Below are 14,981 nucleotides of genomic sequence, written 5' to 3'. Positions count from 1 at the left end.
CACATTATCATCCAGATCATTGATATAGATGACAAATAACAATGGACCCAGCACTGATCCCTGTGACACAGCACTCATCATTAAATCGTCTATTTCATGATTGGGTTCCATTGGGGCACTGGCCGGTACGGGGAGTCGGGGCTCAGGTCCCACGACAGGTTTCGTTTCAGCCCCAGCCTTCTCTGCTTCAGGCTGCTTAATCTCCGTTCTTTGGAGGTTGGTGTCCTTTAGCCACCTCCTTCCATTGTTTAAAATATCCTAACATGTAGTCAGCATCCCAATTTGGGTCGCCGTCCCCATTTCGGTGCTGAATTAGTCTATCCAGTGCTGAATTAGTCTCAAATTCAAACTACCCCCATACGGCCAATCCCCATGTGACCACTCGTGCAAATCACTACTGAATGTTACCACACAACGATCATCTCCGGTCTCTCTGATCACCATATCCGCCGGGGATGCAGGTGGGACGAAGGTGTCTCCTATTTGCTGGCGGTGTCATTATATCTTTTTGGTGGTCTTTTTCCTACCTGCAGTAGACTGTTCAAAGCCTTCATCTTATCTCCGGAACCTTCGGTTTACTGGCAGGATCAGTGCTTAGCCGATCGACTGCTGGGACATCCCATTTTCCTGTTTAGGATTTTAATTGCAGTTAAGACAGCACAAAGTTTCTTTATACACACTATGCACACAATGAGCGCTCTCTGAATCTCCATCTACGAACCTCGAAGTCTCCTCTTTTCCCCCCGCTTTTCTTTTCCTTCTCTTTTCTTCGTAGCCCCAGCTTGTTTTCTTCTCAGATCTTCAGCTGTGCAGGCATCTCTGAGTCACCGGCCGGGTGCTAGGATACTGACTATCTTCTCTTCTCCCAGGGAGGTCTTTGGCAACTACCCCCATTTCAGTGAGAGCAGTTCCATTCGGACACAACCCCCCTTTTAGCTAGGGCAGTCCCTTTTAATCCGGACTCTACCCTCATTTCAGCTAGGGTCCCTTGTTTAACTCGGCCCTCTTAGTTAGCCTTTCTTCGGATCTCGCTTAATGGAGATCCCATTCTCATTGCCAGATTCTGTTATGGAAACTTTGTTTGGCATCCCACAGTCTGTACAATATCAATCACTTAAAAAACATGCCAATTATTCTCTCTGCACGAGTTTAACATTCCTCTTTGTTTCCTGTTATCAGGGCTCATATTTTAACCCCAGACGCATCCTCCTTCTTGGTTCCAGGGGCCTAGTATCTTATTAATTGGAGTTCCTGGTACTGCGCTTATCATCCAAGGTTATTCTCGACACACATCAGCAGTCTTAAGTCCAGTTGTTTCAGAATGGTCAAGTATCCCATCAGACACTAATTTTAACCATTTCTACCACAGCTGGTTTGGTTGAAGCTGTCAAACTTCTAAGCAAACAGTGTGCACTTTCTCCTATTACACTCAGCAAAACTGGTGCTCGTTTCTCATTGGCTATATCATTTACTTCAAAATACTGTTAAATTTGCTCAGTATACATCAGTCAGTTATCCATTGTGCAATTGATAACATCTATTTTTCCGATATAGCCAGATATTTCTGCACTTCAAAAAAAAAGTATGATTATTATCACTGAGTTCTTAGTGATTATGAACCCATGAATTCGTCTGTTGTTACGTTTTTCCAGTAGAATGTGGGGGAGAGGGGAGAATGTCCAGGGTGGATGGGGGTCTTTAATTATGTTGGCTGAGGAAGTGAGAAGTCTAGACAGAGACGACAGAGGAGAGTTCCAGCAGCATTTTGTGTGTGTTCTGGGTTTCCAGCATCTGCAGAATCATAGAGGGGAGGCTGGTTACTGTGATGGGTTGAGCTGGGTCCACAGCTCTGCATTTTCCTATGGTCATGTTATGCCATTATGCATCCAAACGAACGGTGCATCAACAGAGACATGCCTAATTTCTTTAGCATCATGAGGAAGTAAAGGCATTGGTATACTTTCTTTGCCATGACATCAATGTGGTTGGACCAGGACAGGTGTTAGTGATGTTCCCACCTAGGAACTTGAAGCTCTCAAGCTCAGTACTGTACCATTGATGTAGACAGGAGCACGTGCACTGTCTGTCATAAGGGGACGTTGGGAATGGACCCAAATGCAAGACACAGACACTGAAGTACTGGAAACTGGACTGGACTAGAGTCAGGGATGTGACTGGACACAGACTTGGGTTAGGAAAGCGGGACCAGGACAAGGAACCTGGAACTAGGAGCCTGGGCTTGGACTCCGAGTCAGAGACTGGATGAGGACCCAGACCTTGGGTCTTGACTAGGCGAGGACATGACGTGGCTACAGGACTGGACATGGCTTGGGTTCTTTGAGGCTTTCCTGGGCAGGACGAGGAACTCCTTCTTTGAGCACAGGGCTGGAACCCTTCCTTGGACACCAGGCTGGGATGACTGCCGAGGAAACTGTCAGGGATTCAGATGGAGAGGGGAAGAGAACAGTCCTGCCTCAGGGTAACAGCAAAGACAGCCTAACTTACCCAACAGAAGTGAGGACAGGAAGGGGCAGATCCAACCGCAGGGTAACAGCAAGAATGGCCTGACTTACCTCACGGAGGCAAGGATAGGAAGGGAGCTCAGTCCAGGGTGGCTCTGAGTCTTGGGGCGGCCAGCAACCTTGGCTGGCTACGGAAACAATGGATTCCATATCTAGCTCGGAGTGGCAGATGGCCACTCAGCTGGCCCCAGAAATGGCTGAATCCCCATACCCCGATGACTGCTCCGACTGGAGACAACAAGGCTCTATGAAATGGTGGTCCTCCAACCAGGCCTAGAGATCACAAAGGGCTGCTCTAGCCTTCCACTGGTGGGTTGCCTCAAGGGGATACTGACAAGACAAACCAGCACCCACACTCGACCCCAGGGCCACATATTCCCAACCCCAAGACGAGAATCGGGTGCCAACTGAAACAAGGGTCAGTCAGAAGACCCTGAGTCCAGACTGGACCGTGAACTGGAATACTGATTTCACAGACTGGACCGTGACACTGTTCCCCTTCCTAAAGTTAATGACCAGCTCTTTTGTTTTCTTGACATTGAAGGGAAGATTATTGTCATTACATTGTGTCACTAAGCTCTCTATCTCCTTGTCAGGACGCTGGAGCAGGGATCCAATCACAGACCCAGTACTGTACACACAATGATATTAATGGAGTAACAAATCCCAAGTGCAAACAAAGTCAGCATCAAAGTTCAGGCAGAGATCAAAACATCCAGAGAAATCCAAAAACCAGAATCAGGAAACATGCAGAGTCGATATTCAGATGGACAGAGTACAGATACGAGTGCTGGAAAGGCTCAGGAAAATTCACTGGCACAATCTAGCAACAAACAGGTGAAAGCACAGGACTGAAATACACTGAGCAATAAACAGAGAGGCAGATGAGATGACAGGTGGAGCACAATGAGACACAGGTGGCAGCAATACAGGTAATAATGAGAAGCAGATGAGAGATGGAGTACTCAGTAATATGGGCTGGAGTCGAGCAGGAGCACATGGCAATACAAAACCACAGACTGACAGCTAGGGGGAAGCACACAGAAAGACAGAGCTCAACTGGAGGTACTGTCACTCTTTTCTGTACGATTAATGGACTGTTAATTTAATGCAGGGTGGGAATTTTTTTTTACCTCAGAGCACAGTGAGGCTTTGAGACTTTTCTCAAAGATTTGTGAAAATGGTCCAAATTGTTGAGCAAGAGGGGTAGATGGAACAGAGAGTTGAGGTTACAGTCAAATTAGCTGTGACCTTATTGAATGGTAGAGAGCACATGAGCAACAGTGGTCAAACTGCTGCTCTAGTTTTATTTGTAATGAAGTCTGTGTGAAAATATGAGTTATACAGAGAGAGTGGACAAATGTGGGTCGCTGACTCTGCAGCAGTGGAGGTAAAGGGAAACTGGTAGAAGTTTGTAAGATTATGAGGGGCATAGATAGACAGCTGGCATCTTTCTTCCAGGATCAAAATATCAGAGGGAATACATTTCAGGTGAGAGCGAGTAAATTCAAAGGAGATGTGTGGGGCAAGTTTTTTACATAGCTGCCTACAATGCAGAGTCATAGGTGGTAATGAAGTGGAGGCAAATACGATAGAAGGGATTAAGATTAGTTAGGCATAAAATCAAGGATCAAAGGACCAGTTTCTTTGCTGTAATTTTTTATCGATGTTTTAATGTGTCTAACACAGACAATAATCTCAACCACTTGTGACCCAAGATTGCAACATCTAAATGGAAACCAAACTTGGCCAAACAAAGAAGAGTGTGAGTGTGAGTGTGTGAGTGTGTGTGTGTGTGTTAGCACCTTGCTAGCAAATTGTACCAAGCATCTATGGTAGAGGTGATAGGGAGTCGGAGAATTTTGGTCACAGGAAACTTCTTAGGATTGACTCCAATCTGCAAACAATAGCCTTGACGACATGTGACCCATAATGAGTGATAATATTGACCATTGTCTGAAATCACTGCTGAAACAGTGTCCAGAGAACAGTCCAGTAAGACGTGAGAATGATTTAGTTGGAGAAAATTATGGGATGTCTTTCCTCACCTCAGCACAGATTCTATATTATAATTAGAAGGAGCTATTTTCCCAATCTGTAATCAAGTCTTCATTCATTCTCACAGGTTTGCCCTGTGGGGTGAGATTGAATAGATAAGGCAAGGTTAGTTTATTCTGGATATTAAAGGAATCAAGAGACATGGGAGATGGGCAGAAAAGTAAGGCTGAGATAAATTAGTCATAATCGTGAAGAAAGACTCGAAGGAGCAGGTAGCCTGTTCCAAATTTGGATTGTTGTGTGTAGTTCTGGTCACTTGCCTATAGGAAAGATAGCAATAAGGTTGAAATAGTATGGAGAAAATTTACAAGGTGCTGCCGGGACATGAGGACATGAGTTATGGAGTAAGGTTGAAGAGGGTAAGACTTAATTCCCTGTAGTGGAGGAGAATGAGGGGAAATCTGACAGAGGTATAGATAGGGTTAATGCAAACAAGCTTCTTCCACTGAGGCTGGGTGAGACTAGAATTAGAGGTCATAGGTTAAGGGTGAAAGGTGAAATACTTAAGGGGAGATTGAGGGAGGATTTCTTCTCTCAGAGGATGGATTCAATTTCAACATTTAAGAGAGGTTTGGACAGGAGGGCAATGGTCCAGGTGTGGGTTGATGGCATGAGGCAGAATAATAGTTCAGCACAGATTAGATTGGCCTCTTTCTATGCTGTGGACTTTTATAACACTATAACTGTCATCTCCCTATTTGTCAGTCATATTAAAAATATCTTAGCACAGGCCATAGACAAACTTCCTACTGCCTGGTTCTGACCGATCCACTCCTGACTCTGATCTCTGTGGGCATTTTTGCAGCAGGTTCCCTGGGCGAAGAGTGCATTGACTCATAACAGAGTAACAGTACTGAAGGAGGCCATTTGACCCTTTGAGGCCTTGCTGGTTCTCTCTAAGGACAATGTGCTTTCTTTTTACCCACTTGTACTGATCCCATACAGCTGAAAACAGTGATTGAATCTGCCTCCTCCAGTGTACAAGCAGGGTATAAAAAACCACTGAACAAAACAGCATTGTTTTGTGTTGTCTTTTGCCAGGCACATCAAATCCAAATCACTTCGAGCCATATTATCCTTATATTTCAATGTTTTAACCACAAATTTATTCAGTTCCCTTTTGAATTTGCATTCATCACATTTCTGCCATTGTGTCCAGGTTTAAATATCATGTCTTGTGAGCACAGAATGAAGCTCCTTCCCATCCTCTCAGACTCCACAGTCAACAGGGAGTTGCCCCACCCCTCCACAGGCTCTGACAGTGAAGGGAGGAGCCAACGCGTTTCTCACTCTGTGCTCTATCCAGGAGCTACCACGACCTGGGTGGTGGTTAGCTGACCTTTAAGGACAGGTTCACTTGCTCACTGTAAGTTTAGTTAATTCCAAGTCTGCACATTTAACGTAATAGCTGGATCAGTTTATTTAATAGCTTTATCAGACAGTGGTATTAATCTAAGTGCTGAACAAGCAGCCAGAGTCTGTGTCAGTAATATCTGTATAATGGAACATGGAACACTACGGCAGAGCACAGGCTCTTCGGCCCACAATGTTGTGCTGACCTCTTAACCTACTCTAAGATCAATCCAACCCATCCCTCCTAAATAGCCCTCCATTTTCCACCATCCATGAGCCTAAGAGTTTCTAATGTATCTGCCTCTATTACCACCCCCGACAGGGTGCTCCATGAACCGTCCGCCCTCTGTATAAAACTTGCCTCTGACATCCCCCACCCCATATTTTCCTCATTGCAGTACTAGGCTTTCAGTAAACATGATTGAATATATCATTTTATACTGATGAACATAAGAACCTGAAAGTGACTATCACAGCAATATTGTATGGTTTTGAATATTTCACTATATTCCACAGAACTGATAGAGTTTTGGACTATTGATAGTTTTCTAATGCAATTTAAGCTGACGGATAGAGAGAGAGAGAGAGAGCAAGTTGATCAATAGTCTTTATAAATTGGAAACTAAGAATGGCATCGTAGCATAGCAGTTAATACAATGCTGTTGTAGCTTGGGGTCAGAGTTTGGAGTGCAATCCTGGGGTCCTCCGTAAGGAGTTTGTATGTGCCCCCTGTGGAATGTGTGGGTTTTCTCTTGTTGTTCTGACTTATCCTACATTCCAAAGACGTACCAGTTAGTAAGTGAATTGGTCATTGAAAATTGTCCTGTGGTAAGGCTAGGGTTAAATCGGCGGGGGAGGTGGGGGGCAGCATTGCTGGAAGGGCCTGTTCTGTACAGTTCCTCTAGATCAGGGGTTCCCAACTTGGGGTACACAAACTTCTTGCTCAGTGGTATTGGTCCACGGGAACCCAGCTCTAAACTGATAAATAAACTGCAGCTGCGACTGGCAGCTTGATACTCAGGAACTCAGAACCTCTGACTTCTCAGAAACTGAAATCCCTTCTGGTTTCTTTCAATCCTGTCTTTATCAATAGAGAAGGTAAAGGTAATATGAATGACGTGCACAATTTGCTCGCTGTGACTTGAGCTGCTGCTGTGCTCCAGACATCTTGCATCCTCAGCAGACGAGCATGTTATTCTGCCAGCATTTCTTAGCCTACTAGACATTTCTATAATTATCAGTACCTGAACAAGGCTACCTCCACTTGCACCAAAAGTCAACCCTATCATTACAGCTAATTCATTCCTGGTGGTTAGGTTGCAGACGACAATGCGATACTATAAAAACTGAGAAAAGTCCAGTCTGCTTTCTTGGTTAAGAAGTGGTTTTGCAGGTGTTTAAATTTATCGAGATAATGTGATTAGCTGGGGTGAAGTATAGAGTTTCCAGTAATTAGGGGCCAGGTCTGTAGGATTATGATGTTTGCTCATGTCAACACAAATATATTGAACATCTACGTAACTGTATCTCTGACCCAGGTGCACTCTCTCCTACAGACATCACTCCAACCCTGACACTAGTTAGGTACTGGTCTCATAATGTAACCTAATCACCTCGGTCATCCAAGAGTGATACTCAGTCCTATCACTCTGACTCTGATGAGAGGTCATCAGTCTGAAACATTGACTGTGCTTCTCTCTCTACAGATGCTGCCTGACCTTCTGTTTTTATTCCAGTCTCACTGTCCCATGTAGACCTCTCTGTCTAGTACTGACACTGCAAACCCATCACATCCCCTCCCTCACTGTTCAGTGATTTTTCTGCAGGATGAATGAGCAGCAGATTGCCACTGTTTGCCTGTCAATCCTGAAGGCACTGGATTACCTCCACTCCCAAGGTGTGATCCACAGGGACATCAAGAGTGACTCTATTCTGCTGACACTCGACGGAAGGGTAAGGACCAGCACTGGACAAAGTTTATCTGGAGTCGTTACTGCTTTAGTTGTAAGGTAAGGGGCAGAGTAGCAGGAGCCCAGAAGCTCTAGCCTTTCTCTTCTGCATATTTAATGTCAGCAGGTGGAGGATGGTAATACAGTCTCCATTTTAGCCAAATTCTCTTCATACTGCCTCATGAGGTGACTCATCCTGCAGTGAGATAATGAACATCCAGCAACAGCAGCCTTGCAGTTCTTGCTGCCAGTGCAGTGTGGGTGTGATGCAATGCAGTGGTGTCAGGTTCCATTGCTTTCCCCATGATCATGCCAGTAACGTACCACAGGGAAAGGACCAGCTCAACTCATCCACACTGACCCAGACCGGCTCAACCCATCCACACTGACCCAGACCGGCTCAACCCATCCACACTGACCCAGACCGGCTCAACCCATCCACACTGACCCAGACCGGATCAACCCATCCACACTGACCCAGACCAGATCAACCCATCCACACAGGCCCAGACCAGATCAACCCATCCACACAGGCCCAGACCAGCTCAACCGATCCACACTGACCCAGACCAGCTCAACCCATCCACACTGACCCAGACCGGCTCAGCCCATCCACACTGACCCAGACCGGCTCAGCCCATCCACACTGGCCCAGACCAGATCAACCGATCCACACAGGCCCAGACCAGCTCAACCGATCCACACAGGCCCAGACCAGCTCAACCGATCCACACTGACCCAGACCAGCTCAACCGATCCACACTGACCCAGACCGGCTCAACCGATCCACACTGACCCAGACCAGCTACAGCTCTTCTACACTGACCCAGACCGGCTCAACCGATCCACACTGACCCAGACCGGCTCAACCCATCCACACTGACCCAGACCGGCTCAACCCATCCACACAGGCCCAGACCGGCTCAACCCATCCACACTGACCCAGACCAGATCAACCCATCCACACTGACGCAGACCAGCTCAACCCATCCACACTGACCCAGACCGGCTCAACCCATCCACACAGGCCCAGACCAGATCAACCGATCCACACAGGCCCAGACCAGCTCAACCCATCCACACTGACCCAGACCAGCTACAGCTCTTCTACACTGACCCAGACCGGCTCAACCGATCCACACTGACCCAGACCGGCTCAGCCCATCCACACTGACCCAGACCGGCTCAACCGATCCACACAGGCCCAGACCGGCTCAACCCATCCACACAGGCCCAGACCGGCTCAACTCATCCACACTGACCCAGACCGGCTCAACCGATCCACACTGACCCAGACCGGATCAACCCATCCACACTGACCCAGACCGGATCAACCCATCCACACTGACCCAGACCGGCTCAACCCATCCACACAGGCCCAGACCGGCTCAACCCATCCACACAGGCCCAGACCGGCTCAACTCATCCTCACAGGCCCAGACCGGCTCAACCGATCCACACTGACCCAGACCGGCTCAGCCCATCCACACTGACCCAGACCGGCTCAACCGATCCACACAGGCCCAGACCGGCTCAACCGATCCACACAGGCCCAGACCGGCTCAACCGATCCACACTGACCCAGACCGGCTCAACCGATCCACACTGACCCAGACCAGATCAACCGATCCACACTGACCCAGACCAGATCAACCCATCCACACTGACCCAGACCGGCTCAACTCATCCACACAGGCCCAGACCGGCTCAACCCATCCACACTGACCCAGACCGGCTCAACCGATCCACACTGACCCAGACCAGCTACAGCTCTTCCACACTGACCCAGACCGGCTACAGCTCTTCCACACTGACCCAGACCGGCTCAACCCATCCACACTGACCCAGACCGGCTCAGCCCATCCACACTGACCCAGACCGCATCAACCCATCCACACTGACCCAGACCGGCTCAACCCATCCACACTGACCCAGACCGGATCAACCCATCCACACTGACCCAGACCGGCTCAGCCCATCCACACTGAGCCAGACCGGCTCAGCCCATCCACACTGAGCCAGACCGGCTCAACCCATCCACACTGAGCCAGACCGGCTCAACCCATCCACACTGAGCCAGACCGGCTCAACCCATCCACACTGACCCAGACCAGATCAACCCATCCACACTGACCCAGACCGGCTCAGCCCATCCACAGTGACCCAGACCGGATCAACCGATCCACACTGACCCAGACCGGATCAACCGATCCACACTGACCCAGACCGGCTCAGCCCATCCACACTGACCCAGACCGGCTCAACGCATCCACACAGGCCCAGACCGGCTGAACCGATCCACACTGACCCAGACCGGCTCAGCCGATCCACACTGACCCAGACCGGCTCAGCCCATCCACAGTGACCCAGACCGGCTCAGCCCATCCACACAGGCCCAGACCGGCTGAACCGATCCACACTGACCCAGACCGGCTCAGCCGATCCACACAGGCCCAGACCGGCTCAACACATCCACACAGGCCCAGACCGGCTCAACACATCCACACTGACCCAGACCGGCTCAACCCATCCACACTGACCCAGACCGGCTCAACCCATCCACACTGACCCAGACCGGATCAACCCATCCACACTGACCCAGACCGGATCAACCGATCCACACTGACCCAGACCGGCTCAACCGATCCACACTGACCCAGACCGGCTCAGCCCATCCACACTGACCCAGTCCGGCTCAACCCATCCACACTGACCCAGACCAGATCAACCGATCCACACTGACCCAGACCGGCTCAACCCATCCACACTGACCAAGACCAGATCAACCCATCCACACTGACCCAGACCAGATCAACCCATCCACACTGACCCAGACCAGATCAACCCATCCACACTGACCCAGACCGGCTCAACCCATCCACACTGACCCAGACCAGATCAACCCATCCACACTGACCAAGACCAGATCAACCCATCCACACTGACCAAGACCGGCTCAGCCCATCCACACTGACCCAGACCGGCTCAACCGATCCACACTGACCCAGACCGGCTCAGCCCATCCACACTGACCCAGACCGGCTCAACCCATCCACACTGACCCAGACCGGCTACAGCTCTTCCACACTGACCCAGACCGGCTCAACCGATCCACACTGACCCAGACCGGCTCAACCCATCCACACAGGCCCAGACCGGCTCAACCGATCCACACTGACCCAGACCGGCTCAACCCATCCACACTGACCCAGACCGGCTCAGCCCATCCACACTGACCCAGACCGGATCAACCCATCCACACAGGCCCAGACCGGCTCAACCCATCCACACTGACCCAGACCGGCTCAACTCATCCACACTGACCCAGACCAGATCAACCCATCCACACTGACCCAGACCGGATCAACCGATCCACACTGACCCAGACCAGATCAACCCATCCACACTGACCCAGACCGGCTCAACCCATCCACACTGACCCAGACCGGCTCAACCGATCCACACTGACCCAGACCGGCTCAACCCATCCACACTGACCCAGACCAGATCAACCGATCCACACTGACCCAGACCGGATCAACCCATCCACACTGACCCAGACCAGATCAACTCATCCACACTGACCCAGACCGGATCAACCCATCCACACTGACCCAGACCGGCTCAACCCATCCACGCTGACCCAGACCGGCTCAACCCATCCACGCTGACCCAGACCGGCTCAACCCATCCACGCTGACCCAGACCGGCTCAACCGATCCACACTGACCCAGACCGGCTCAGCCCATCCACACTGACCCAGACCGGCTCAGCCCATCCACACTGACCCAGACCGGCTCAACCGATCCACACTGACCCAGACCGGCTCAACCGATCCACACTGACCCAGACCAGATCAATCCATCCACACTGACCCAGACCGGCTCAACCCATCCACACAGGCCCAGACCGGCTCAACCGATCCACCCTGACCCAGACCGGCTCAACCCATCCACACTGACCCAGACCGGCTCAACCCATCCACACTGACCCAGACCGGCTCAACCGATCCACACTGACCCAGACCGGCTCAACCGATCCACACTGACCCAGACCAGATCAACCGATCCACACTGACCCAGACCGGCTCAACCCATCCACACTGACCCAGACCGGCTCAACCCATCCACACTGACCCAGACCGGCTCAACCGATCCACCCTGACCCAGACCGGCTCAACCCATCCACACTGACCCAGACCGGCTCAACCCATCCACACTGACCCAGACCGGATCAACCCATCCACACTGACCCAGACCGGCTCAACCGATCCACACTGACCCAGACCGGCTCAACCCATCCACACTGACCCAGACCGGCTCAACCGATCCACACTGACCCAGACCAGATCAACCCATCCACACTGACCCAGACCGGCTCAACCCATCCACACTGACCCAGACCGGCTCAGCCCATCCACACTGACCCAGACCGGCTCAACCCATCCACACTGACCCAGACCAGATCAACCCATCCACACTGACCCAGACCGGCTCAACCCATCCACACTGACCCAGACCAGATCAATCCATCCACACTGACCCAGACCGGCTCAATCCATCCACACTGACCCAGACCGGCTCAACCCATCCACGCTGACCCAGACCGGCTCAACCGATCCACGCTGACCCAGACCGGCTCAACCGATCCACACTGACCCAGACCGGCTCAACCCATCCACGCTGACCCAGACCAGATCAACCCATCCACACTGAGCCAGACCGGCTCAACCGATCCACACTGAGCCAGACCGGCTCAACCGATCCACACTGAGCCAGACCGGCTCAACCCATCCACACTGAGCCAGACCGGCTCAACCGATCCACACTGAGCCAGACCGGCTCAACCGATCCGTACCGGATCCCAATGTGAAAACCTGTTGTAAAGAGCCCTGAAATTGCAGTACAATTGCAGTCCATCATTTTTGCAAACTGCCATTTGTTAAAAGTTCATTTTCTCTATAATCTTGTCCTGGGTCAGCTGAGTTCTTTATGTTGCTTCAAGATGAAGAAAGATCACTGTTCTTCCATTACTCATTAGATGTTGAATTATGTAGAGATGATGGCCCTGATACTATCCACTCAACACACCTGGACCGTGCAAGCGGCCGTGCCACTTGAGAGTCTATTGGCATCACTCTCCATGCAAGTCTTTCATTGTGGTCTTCTTTCCCCTTTCCCTTCGTAGACTTGTCTAGGTTTCCATTAAATTTATTGATGCTAATTTTAGCTACTCCTTCAGGAAACATTAAAAAATGAGCTGCTGGAGGAACTTGGCTGGTCAGGCAGCATCTGTGGAAGGAATTGGTGAAATGGACGGTACGTAGTGTAGTTGGTAGCGTAACAGTTTACAAAGCTGGCTGTAAAATTGGGGTTCAGTTCTTCTTGCTGTCTGTAAGGAGTTTTGATGTTCTACCCATGACTGAGTTGCTTTCCTCTGGGTCAGGGGTGTCAAACTCATTTTAGGTCACGGGCCGGATTTGGCCCGCAGGCCTTGAGTTTGACATATATGCTCTGGGTGATCTGGCTTACTTGGGCATTCCAAAGACAGGCAGTTAGAGTGTTTAAGTTGTAGGTGCACAGTTGGAACTGGAACAGTAATTTTAACCCTGACTGGCTTGGAACTCAGTGTTTCAGGAAAGGCCTGCTCACCTCCATAGGCTGGTGTTTCCGCAGAGGAGCAGGGATACCGCTCCATTTTGACCAAGCTAATCTGTTTTCTACCATGATACCATCTTGATGCAAACCATATCACTCTGCCAACCCAGCCTTCACGGCACCCCCTCCCTCCCTGCCAGATTCCCTGTCATTGGGGCTTTGGAATCTGATTTTGGTGGAGCTATGCGTGGAGTGGCGTGCTGTTCCACCAAGAGTGACCCAGTGTTTCAGATATAATCTGTGACTCCAAATCGCATCTGAAGAGATCTGGGCTAAGCTACTCTCTTTGTGCCAGCCTCTGAACCTCTTACATCCAGCAGGCCCTCAGGGACCCAAGCAAGCCTCTCCTGCTTCCTCTTAGTCTCCCTGCTACTAGTGGGGCCTGTGGGTCTGGGCTCACTTGTAAATTTGGCAAAGCAGGCAGCCCAGTGCTCATCTGTGCAACATCAGTCTGGGTTTTGGCAGAGGGCATTCGAAGAGCCTCATGAGGGTAATGGGATAGGATTTCTCACTACACATTAATTGCAGATTGACCTTTTTTTTGTATAAACTCTCTGTCTCTCTCCACCCCCACTCTGTTACTCTCCCTATTGTTTTTCTTTCTTAAACTCTTGATGAGTCCTTCTGTTTCTGAAAGTAAGTGTGAGTGTGTTGTGTTTGACTGTGAGAGATTGTGTGTGTGAGTGTGTCTCAATCTCCTAACTCTTTTCCCCTCAGACCCATCATCTCCACACAGAATCTCACATTCTCTCTCTGCCTTGCTCTTGTTCAGGTTAAGCTGTCAGATTTTGGATTTTGTGCGCAAGTGAACAGGGAGATTCCCAGACGGAAATCCTTGGTTGGCACTCCCTATTGGATGGCTCCGGAAGTGATTGCCCGATTGCCTTATGGGCCAGAGGTAAACCTTGTTGTGGACAGCCTGTGGTTGGAGAGAGAGTGTGAGGTTGAGGATTATGGCTGCCGATCCTGGACAGGGGGTGGAGGGTGTATTCTGTGAGGGACAACTATTCTCTGGCTAAACAGCCAAACTTCAGGATCATAATGTTATGGATATCAGACTCCCACTTGAGAGGGGTGGGACTTTCTGTTGGAATGGGATTGAGGATTGCTGAGCTGTATGGGGTGGGAGAGTTGAATGTGAAGGATTATGGTGAGGCTAAACCACCTGCCCATGTGTTTGGCAGGAAGCCAGAGGAGAGGATGACTGCTTGAAGGGGAGGATTGAGAATACAAAAGGGATACTTCACAGTTCAAACTGGAATTCAGAAGGGCCATATGGAGTATTGATTGGCTGCAGAGGTGACATAACCAGTGCGAAAGGCGATTGGACTGGGGGGCAGGAAGGAGGTGAGACATTGAGATTGCTCCACAGTGGATAGAATAAATGGTTTCCACTCTTCACTAAAAACCTGGACAAAGAGAGGCTTAGGATTCCTCAAGCA

General features: G+C 50.2%; 1 protein-coding gene across 2 annotated transcripts in view; it reads left to right on the top strand.

Annotated features, from left to right (window-relative positions):
* LOC140725233 (serine/threonine-protein kinase PAK 4-like) overlaps nucleotides 1-14,981 on the top strand; it is a 143,653-nt gene that overhangs the window by 113,782 nt on the left and 14,890 nt on the right. For both annotated transcript variants that reach the window (XM_073040414.1, XM_073040415.1), the window contains 2 exons: nucleotides 7,760-7,886; nucleotides 14,312-14,437. In XM_073040414.1, the coding sequence (XP_072896515.1) occupies nucleotides 7,760-7,886; nucleotides 14,312-14,437 (253 nt within the window). The remainder of the gene's footprint in view (nucleotides 1-7,759; nucleotides 7,887-14,311; nucleotides 14,438-14,981) is intronic.

Source organism: Hemitrygon akajei, chromosome 3 (genome assembly GCF_048418815.1).
Source record: "Hemitrygon akajei chromosome 3, sHemAka1.3, whole genome shotgun sequence".
NCBI classification, from domain to species: domain Eukaryota; kingdom Metazoa; phylum Chordata; class Chondrichthyes; order Myliobatiformes; family Dasyatidae; genus Hemitrygon; species Hemitrygon akajei.
The sequence above is the reverse complement of the archived record's forward strand: the minus strand, read 5'-3'. Positions and strand labels throughout refer to the sequence as shown.